Source organism: Pseudoliparis swirei, chromosome 5, assembly GCF_029220125.1.
Source record: "Pseudoliparis swirei isolate HS2019 ecotype Mariana Trench chromosome 5, NWPU_hadal_v1, whole genome shotgun sequence".
Lineage (NCBI taxonomy): Eukaryota > Metazoa > Chordata > Actinopteri > Perciformes > Liparidae > Pseudoliparis > Pseudoliparis swirei.
This window is the reverse complement of record NC_079392.1, coordinates 10,304,145-10,313,374: the sequence shown is the minus strand read 5'-3', so window position 1 is coordinate 10,313,374 and position 9,230 is coordinate 10,304,145. Positions and strand designations below refer to the sequence as shown.

Here is a 9,230-nt window from a genome sequence, read left to right as displayed (position 1 = left end):
GAAATCCTAATTTATACAATATCTGTTTTGTAAGAATTAGTAACTGTTGATAAAAGGTTTGAAATATCTCAAAGATGGCCACAATATTCTCACACTGGAGTTGTCATGTGTAAATAACTTGTTTTGAAAGATAAGGGGGAAAAGAAAACACAGAGAGATTCACTTTGGTGTGTTTTCAAAGACAAGCCAGAAAAACATACTGTACGCAGAATATCAAGGACTTTTATAATTTCACTGCCCCCCTCTTTCTCTCTCTCTCTCTCAACCTCTCTGTGATTGGCTGAGTGGGCTGATGACAGGGCAGAAGAAGGGGAGTTGGGACTATAAAGCCTCTGCTCTGGCTCTTTCCAGACACAGAGACAATCTCGCTCCCTACTGAGCTCCATCAAACGGATATTTAACCGCCACCCGCTCAAAAAACCACCCTTACCAGCTCCAACCTCTTGAACCAGCATGTGCAAAGAACTGGCATCGCTGCCCACCGGCTGTTTGGAAAGGTACATGAAGCTTCACGCACACTCTCACATGGCTGTTGTTTGGGGATTTGCATTGAAGGATAAGGAGGACAGCTGTGCTATTGTATCTGTGTGCATCTGTGTGAGAGCACTTTAGAAGCTAAAAGAGACAGTCAGTTTTAGTTTGTGCTATATTTAGACTTTGTCATGTGGATTTCTCCTGTGCTGAATGTTACTGCTCGTCGGTATGCAATATTGGTCTTGTGGAAAATGTATCTCACCTGTTTTTCTTCTCCCTCACAGGGTCAAGGAGCTGAAAGCAAGGCTGGGAAGCATTTTGCAAAAATCTACTTGGAATCAATCCTGCTGCAAAATAGAGCAAAAGAAGTACGCATCACACATACTATATCTTACGACAATTTCATTTGACATTTATCTCTACGTGTGCTTGGTTACAATGTTGGCTTAAATATTATCTTGCTTTGTCTATTTTCAGGCCAACCCTGGAGGAATGCCTTCGGTGGAAGAAGTCCTTTGAAAAACTCCTGTCCAGCAAATGTAAGTAAATATCTATTTTTTTTCACCCATTTTCTACACTTAACCGCATCCGCAATTACCGGTAAACGCAGACGGTAGCGACGCGTGCGGACGCAAGCAGCCCCTGCGGGAGCCATTATGTGCAGGAAGTAATTGAATTTAACAAATTGTGTCTCTCTCCTCAGATGGGCTGTGTGCCTTCACAGCCTTCCTGGTGTCCGAGTTCAGCGAGGAGAACATTTTGTTCTACTTTGCCTGTGAAGAATACAGGAGAACCAAGTCTACGGCCCAATTACCAGCCAAAGCCCAGAAGATCTATGATGAATTCATCGGCAGCGACGCTCCACGGGAGGTAAGCAAACGCCAACCTCAACAAAAGGATTAGAATCCTAAACGTTAGCTCACTTTCCGACACGTACTTAGCCATTGTAACACCTGCTGACCCCTACGAGATGAAGAAAAACAAACTTATCGGGTTCTTTCTCCTTGTCTTTTCTTTCACCAGGTTAACATCGACCATGAAACTCGTGACATCACCAGAGCCAACATGCTGGTGCCTTCATCTTCTTGCTTCGACCCGGCACAGCACAAGATCTACATGCTGATGGCCAAAGACTGCTACCCCCGCTTCCTCCGCTCTCCGACCTACAGGGATCTCATGTGCCAAGCCAAACCCGACACCAAGATTGCCAATCAGCCCCGGCAGGAACAGGAGGTGTGAACTCTCTCCACGAAGGATTGTTAGTGGTTCGCCTCAAGGTTTGAGAAGGCAAGAGATGCATGACGTTAGCTGCTGCAGCACGAAGCTGGACTCCGCGGGTGCAGACGCACAGATCGCCACGGGAGCAGCCGTGGGTGGGCGTGTTCTGGAGACGCCGCAGATTGAAGGGAAAAGGACATTGGAGGTACGGTTGATGCCTTAAGTGGACTGTCCAGTGAGCACAGATGAAGTTTGGACATCAAGGTCAAGTGACAGTTTCACAGACCGAGTGACAATCCAACGGGAGGGAAGGAGAAAAGCACTTTGTTCTTTGCCTATGGGCAAATGTCTGTGGTTGTGATGTGTAATGTCTAAGTCGTACACTGTTTGTGAACAGCAGCTGATTCTTACTTATTTATTTTGTATTCATTTGCCTGTAATATATTTGTTGTATTTATACCAAACGTGAAAAAAACTGTGCAATATAATTTATATGACACTATTTATATCATTGATGTCTTTTTTTTACGTACCAGCAAATAAAATACAATTATTTGAAAGAAAGAAAATACTATTATGTGTTGTCCTTATTGAAAGAAATTCTTTGTTTATATATATATTATTTTATCTTTGGGACTTATAATATGCTCCGCAGCACACTTGCATTATGACACAGCAGCACAAATAACAATTAATAATCAGACTAAAAAGATACTACTAGTATAACAATAATAATGTGTCCTTTATTGATCCCTTCATTAGTGAAATTATTCCCTGACCCATCCTTAGTTATGAAGGAGCAGTGGGCTGCAGTGAAGCCCCCGGGGAGCAACTGGTGGTTCAGTGTCTTGCTCAAGGACACTTCGACATGCAACTAGCGGGGAGAGCGGGGATTGAACCGGGTACCTTGTGTTTATGGGACGACCACTCATCCCTATAAGCGACAGCCAACAAAATGATCACACATACCCAACCCAGTGGCATATATATACAAAACATCAAATGTAAACATATCATGGTCAGGTGAATTATATGCACACTACATGCAAAACATGTGCGCTCGTTAAATCATTCTCCAAATGATGTATTTGCTCTGAACCACGAGGCCTTCGGCAACTGATGTTGTGCATGCAGAACTGTTATTCACCTTGGAAACCGCTGCGCTCTGTCTCATAAGGAACTCAGACAATGACAGCATCCGCCTGCTGCCCTGAGCTTTTGTGCCATATCATGTGAAGGAGAAAGAGCTTTCTAGGAAACAGGAAGCACAGAGAGATTATGCTGCAGTAATAACGTAATAGGAAGAGCAATACAACTTTATTGTCACGTGCAACTGTTTGCACAAGCGATCAACTCCAGATAAAAATAAGCTCTGCTGTCTGCAAAATAAACATGCAATAATAAAAACATAAAGACAACCCCCCAAAAGCCCTCTGGTCTGGTAATAAGGACATTTATAATGTTGTTATCCAATAGATTCTCATTAAAATGTTAACTATGGCCATTATTTTTGCATTAATGTAGTGCATTTGAGCAGCAGGCGGAGTACAACATGTGGCTGGATGTCCACTTTGTGTATTTAGATGTCATCGGTGTAGAGTGGAGCCGGTGTCAGGAGAGCAGCAGCTGCTCCAAAGGCCTGATGCATATGAACATCTCATGATGCTGCCTCCTGGCCATACATGAAATCTAGAGCTTAGCATAACAATGGCCATCTGTAGAACTGTTTTTTTATCTTTAAATGTTAGCATATCATGAACAATGTTGCAGGGATGTATCCTAGAGGTTGAATTACATTTTCAATACAGTTTATTTTATATAGCCCAATATCACAAATTACGAATTTGCCTCAGCGGGCTTTACTATCTGTACACTGACGACTTCCCTTTCCCAGGACCTCACATCGGATCAGGAAAAAGGAGATGTGTTCATTTTTTTACTATTATATTCATACAATATTGGAGGAAAATACTTTGTTTTTATATCAAGTTTGAAATAAATGCACAATGTTCCCAATCATCTAACCCACTTGCTGGATCGAGAAGAACTAAATGCACAAATGTTGGTTTTGATCTTGTACTGAATTCAACGTACATAATCACAGTAATGTGCAACACATTGGAGTATTGATGTTTTTCTTTGTTGGTGAAGACCAAACCAGAGTTTAAAGTAGAGTGAATATTGAACTATGAATAGTAATGCTGCTCCCTGTCTAATGGATGTTATAGTGGGTACTGGTTTGCTAACACTTTTTCCATAGGCTCTATAAGACGGTGATGTCACAAATGGCCCACAAATGAATTAACGCAGCTTTGAAAATTCACATTTGTTTTCATTTATAGATAAGAAGTTATTGCTCAAATATTGCTACCTCTATAATTTGAAAGGTTCAAGTTGCTGAAACGAGATAGCTCATTGCATTTCTTTGACCGTGAAGCAGAGATGTCAAGCTGCTAACGGTGGTGACTGTTGTTTTTGGGGCTCACAGTAGCCTGTGTACAGTCCACTAATAAATCAAAATATGTGAGATAAGGTCCTGTAGATTTCCTTACCAAGGGTCGCAACAATACGATTGTAACTTTTTTTAGTTGCCATAAAATAGCACTCATGGTGCTCCAAGCTAACGTTCACATCTGGTGACACCAGCCATCTTAACAAACTGGTTAGGAAGGCTGGCTCCATCATCGGCTGCCAGCTGGAGCACCTGGAACAGGTGGTGGAGAGGAGGACGTTGAAGAAACTGGTGTCCATATTGGACAACCCGGACCACCCTCTCCACCACCTCCTACAGGGACAGAGGAGTACTTTCTCCAGACGTCTCCTCACGCTCCGCTGCCACAAGGAGAGATACAGGAGAACATTCCTGCCGACGGCTATGAGGCTCTACAACAGTTCACCTCTTGCCAGATCACCCTAACCCTTCTTATATTTGTGTTTTTTATTTTTATTTTTATTCTTGTGTGTTGCTGCTACTGGCTCGACAAATTTCCCCTTGGGGATTAATAAAGTATATATCTATCTATCTACTGCACAGGGTATAGGACACTCGAGGAGACAATATTATACTTTTCTTTTCCCTTTCATTTCCAATATTGGACAGAAAACTTGAAACATATACACATGATAAGTTTGATTTGATTTAAAGAGCTTGGATGGATCCCGATAACCTGCGTCTCTGTAGGACTTGTGGGTGGTTCTGCACTGTGCTGTACTTCCGGACAGCAGTAGTGTGAGATGTATTCATAAAGTGACACCGCCATCTAGTGGCTGTAGTTATAATCACTAAATGTGCCAACTACTGGACATTCTTAAAGTAAGTCAGTATTAAATCATTGAGTCTTAACACACAAGGGGGAGAGATAAACAAAACGAGAAGGACAAAAAGAAAAGAGCAAAATACAACTCATGCTATAAAGCAAGGCAATAACCTTTAGGAGTCTTAATTAGATTCTACTTCAAAATAGAGAGGACACAGCTATCACAATGACATCAGAATACTGATATCTTAAACATATAAAAGAAATAAGAAGTGATCACACCCCAGGGTGCAGTCCTATCAGTAAGTGAATTTATATATTTAGGATAAAATAGGATGTATTATATATTTGTCTGATGGATTCTATTAAAAATCCAATTAATGTATTTTAAGATTACTTAATTTGAATTGGTCACAAGCCAAGAAGGTTGGGAACCACTGTCTTAAAACAATTATTCATCATTTTACTTTCTTTTTTAATATTGAGCAACACTGCGTCTCAACATGTGGGCTAGTTCGATTACATTAAAGATGATTAATTAATTCTTATTCTTTCTTTTTTTTCAAGGGTTATAAAGCAGCACTGACTGCCTGCATGAGGGTTTGTTTTAGAGCACCGGGGGGCAGTGAAACTCTGAAAATAAACCTCAGCATACATGCGTGTCTGTTTTTCCTCCTTTTTGTTTATCTGACTCATGACCTTTAGGACAAACATGAAACTTGTCTGACATGGTCAAATAAAACATGAATCCAAATTAGACTTAACTTTGAGGAGATAAGGAATTCCTCTTATAAATGAATCATGTTTCAGAAATAAAAATGATAGAAAAGAGGGGACATAATATGCTCACGTCCCAAACATCGGCTACAGCCTCAATGTTAACAGAGCCAACGTACTGGAGAGCACATGCATGTTCATCGTAAGACCCTTCACAACCCTGATAGTCTTCATCACATATGACTGTATGAGCTGGAGTTTAAAAAAGGTGCAGAGAAAACAATGACCTGAGAGCGGACAGAAAGGAGGAGACTGGGTGATCAACTTATCAGATGAGTGGGCGAGAACAGAGACGGACGAGTCTGTGTGACGAGGGAACGCAGCAGCGTATATTGCAGTCGTGGGAAATCTCCTCGTCCCTTGTGAAAACTGTGCTCGTGACTCAGTTCCTTGGGGTTCACATCCTCTGCGTTCTAAACATCACACTCGGACCTGGAAAACATAAAGGCTCGACACACTGGAAGATGCATCAGATGCCGTTTCTCCTCCGATTATTTTAGGTACTTGTCCCTAATTCCTTTGTTCCAATTTTCTTCTACTGTGTAGATTGTGTTTTACTACATAAAATGTATTTGAGAGCTATATTTATTTTTCAGATCAAGTTTTGTATCTATTATAAAATATCTGATTTTTTCAAGTAATCGGCATTGTTGAATTAGCACTTTTTAAAGATCTGTGTATACGTTCTGTCATTTTCAAGCTGTATGGCACATTTTTAACAGAACGAGGCATTAATGGGACTCAAATATAAAAAGAATAAAAAAATTGACAGACGGCAAATATTGCAATAATCACAAAAAGGACACAAAAGGACAAATGGTTAAATGGGGAATTAAAGCAATAAACCTACATTCTATTTCAAAAAAATCTGTCATTCACTCTTTTTGAAACATGTTGTATATCAATCCACTGTGTCAAGATGAGGCTACATATGAATCCACTCTAAGTAGATACAGGTTAAGGCCTTAACACTCTTTCTAAGCCTTTCCCAGCATCCATTATGTGTTGGCAGGGCTCCACACTTATTTCAGAGGGATGGTGTGTGTTTCATAAGGTCGTCACTCTGAACTCTTTGACGATCTTGCCAGATCTAATCACATGTATAATACTAGCATGCAAATGTTGACATATTTCGGTTATAGATGCTTTAATAATTCGTAACAGATGTTTGGGCCTTGCAACACATCTCTTGTTCTGGGGATGTTTCAAGTGGAACAAAGAAGCATTGATTCCATAACTCTGCATGTTGACAGAATGTATTGCTTTGTGCCACAATACTTTATTCTCCCAAGATCAAAAACCCACCATTGGCTTAATCTGCATCAGCAGGGAGTAACAGTGGTTGACCCTCAATGACAAGTTAATCAGCTAAGCTAAAGCTTGAACCAACAATGTGTTTAGTTGTATTATGGGGTCACTGCGGGTCAGTGGTCAGAGGCTCTGCTAGTCCATGTGGATGTGTCCTTGGGCAAGACACAGACAAGTGGCTGCTCCCATCAGTGTATGAATGGGTGTGAATGGGTGAATGATGACATGTAGTGTTGAAGCGCTTCGAGTGGTCGAAAGACTAGAAAAGCGTTTTTTTAAGTGCAGGTCAATTTTTTTACCATTTATGTGTCATTGTACATATTACCATGAGTGATTTGATATACATTCTTTATCCAATAAATACACTGTTGTGACTTTTTCTGTATAATGCTATATGTGCATTAATAATGTGGTGTTGTCTTTATATATTTTTCAATTCTCATTTTTTTATATCAACTACCACTGTGAGCTGCAGAAAACGAGCCAGCTGCTTCTGTCTGGTGCGTCTCTCATAATGCCAAGTAGGGCATTGTTATCTGTAACCACCGCATGAGACCAGTGCAGAGCGGCGGCCATGAGCTGACCAGCATGCACTAAAAAAGACAAACACCTGGCCGCCTGGCTTTGTAAATAAAGCCCACAGTTGAAATCACAACACAGACAGGATCTCTCTGATTTCACATTTGTGCACGCCCTTAATCCTCAATCATTCGGCGTGAGAACCAGGAAATCGATATCAATACTTCATCATAAAGGACGTCCCAGTTAACAGTTCCTAAAACGCATCTCAAGGAGCGAGTAGCATGCGTCAAGGGGGCTTGGAAAAGAGCTATAAATGAAGTGCAGAAGTGTGTTCGGCAGCCTTGACGCATTAAAAAGGCGTGACACACAGCTGGAATAATCTGCCAGGACTATACAAATGTAATTGTTCCTTTAGTATGAAAACATGTTTTCAAAGAAAAACTGCGTTTAAAAAAAAATAAAAACTCAACCAGTATCCCAAGGATTTATTCCAAATGGTTCAGTCCGCACCTCATAGATTCATAATGAAATGCAAATGGGACGCTTTCTTTATTAAAAAGGTAGACTTCTGGACAATGAAGATCTAATGTAATGAAAATGTGTAAATGCAGAAAGTTTAATGTCATTTTTTTTAGTAAAGGGGCGACACATTGATACCTATGAAAGTATAGTTCTCACCCAGACAGGGAAAACAAATGTTTATGTCCGAGCTCCTATCTTAGAGTCCATTGACTGCACATACACAGTAACATACACGGCACAGACCGACGTCATGTAAATCAGAGAGCTGAGGCAGTCAACAGATTAAACCTTCTCTTGAAGTGCTCCTCAGTGCGTTAACCCCTCCTTAATGTGAACAAATAATGTGACATGACAATGTGACGTAACGTGGCAAACATAACAAGCTCATGTTTCCACCTTGTGACTCAGACTCTTGTGTTCAAAGGCTGCACACAGAGAAAGTCACATTCAAGCTGTTGACGCTTTTGAAAGCCTGGCTGAGTATCACTGTCATGTTTGACTTTTTTTTTATATCGACAATTGTGAGGCTATTTTGTCTGATGTGTCTCCAGAAAACCCTCCAAACTTGCGCATTTCCATGTGTTTTATTAGGCCGTAAACTTCGCTGCCATTGAAAAATTATCTAAACTGTACATGTATGAAAGCCCACGTAGTATTGCAAACAGAGTATGGAGTTTAGCAGGACACTGTTAGTTTCCATTGGTTTGACTGAAGTTGTGTTACATCAGATTGTTAGCTTTCAGTGCTGACCTCTCCAATGGAAAATCCATTTTCTCTCCCATAAAGTTTGTAATGTATTTCTCTCAGGCAGGAATGATAACGAATGCATCATTATTTATCCTCAGGTTAACCCCCTCGATGTTCAGGCCACATTTGTGTCACAGACAAATCAAGAGAAAACATTCAGCTCTCTTCATACCCCTTGAAAGAGCCACGTTCACAAGAAAAACCTTTGCAAATGAACAACTTAAGGAAAACAATGAATGATGCTGTGGGAAGAGCAATTTAATTTCCTCTGTAGACAGGGCACTGGGAAACTGGACACCTCCATAATTACCCTGCCTCAAGGCTGAGGTTTAGCACGGCCGCCTGAACGAGAAAGACAGAATGGGATCTGACATTTCCTCCCAATTTGGATTTATTCCAGCACCA

The 9,230-nt window shown here is 40.8% G+C and overlaps 1 protein-coding gene across 2 annotated transcripts; it reads left to right on the top strand.

Moving 5' to 3' along the window:
• Positions 1–381: 381 nt before the first annotated feature.
• On the top strand, positions 382–2,255 carry rgs16 (regulator of G protein signaling 16). Of its 2 annotated transcripts, XM_056415348.1 has the most exons (5): positions 382–497; positions 759–842; positions 952–1,013; positions 1,178–1,344; positions 1,498–2,255. In XM_056415348.1, exons 1-5 carry the CDS (start codon positions 454–456, stop codon positions 1,711–1,713), a joined length of 573 nt encoding a protein of 190 aa, XP_056271323.1. In that variant the 5' UTR covers positions 382–453; the 3' UTR covers positions 1,714–2,255. The 2 variants fall into 2 exon arrangements, with proteins under 2 accessions (XP_056271323.1, XP_056271322.1); XM_056415347.1 differs by lacking the exon at positions 382–497 and having other exon boundaries at positions 505–842.
• Positions 2,256–9,230: the final 6,975 nt, after the last annotated feature.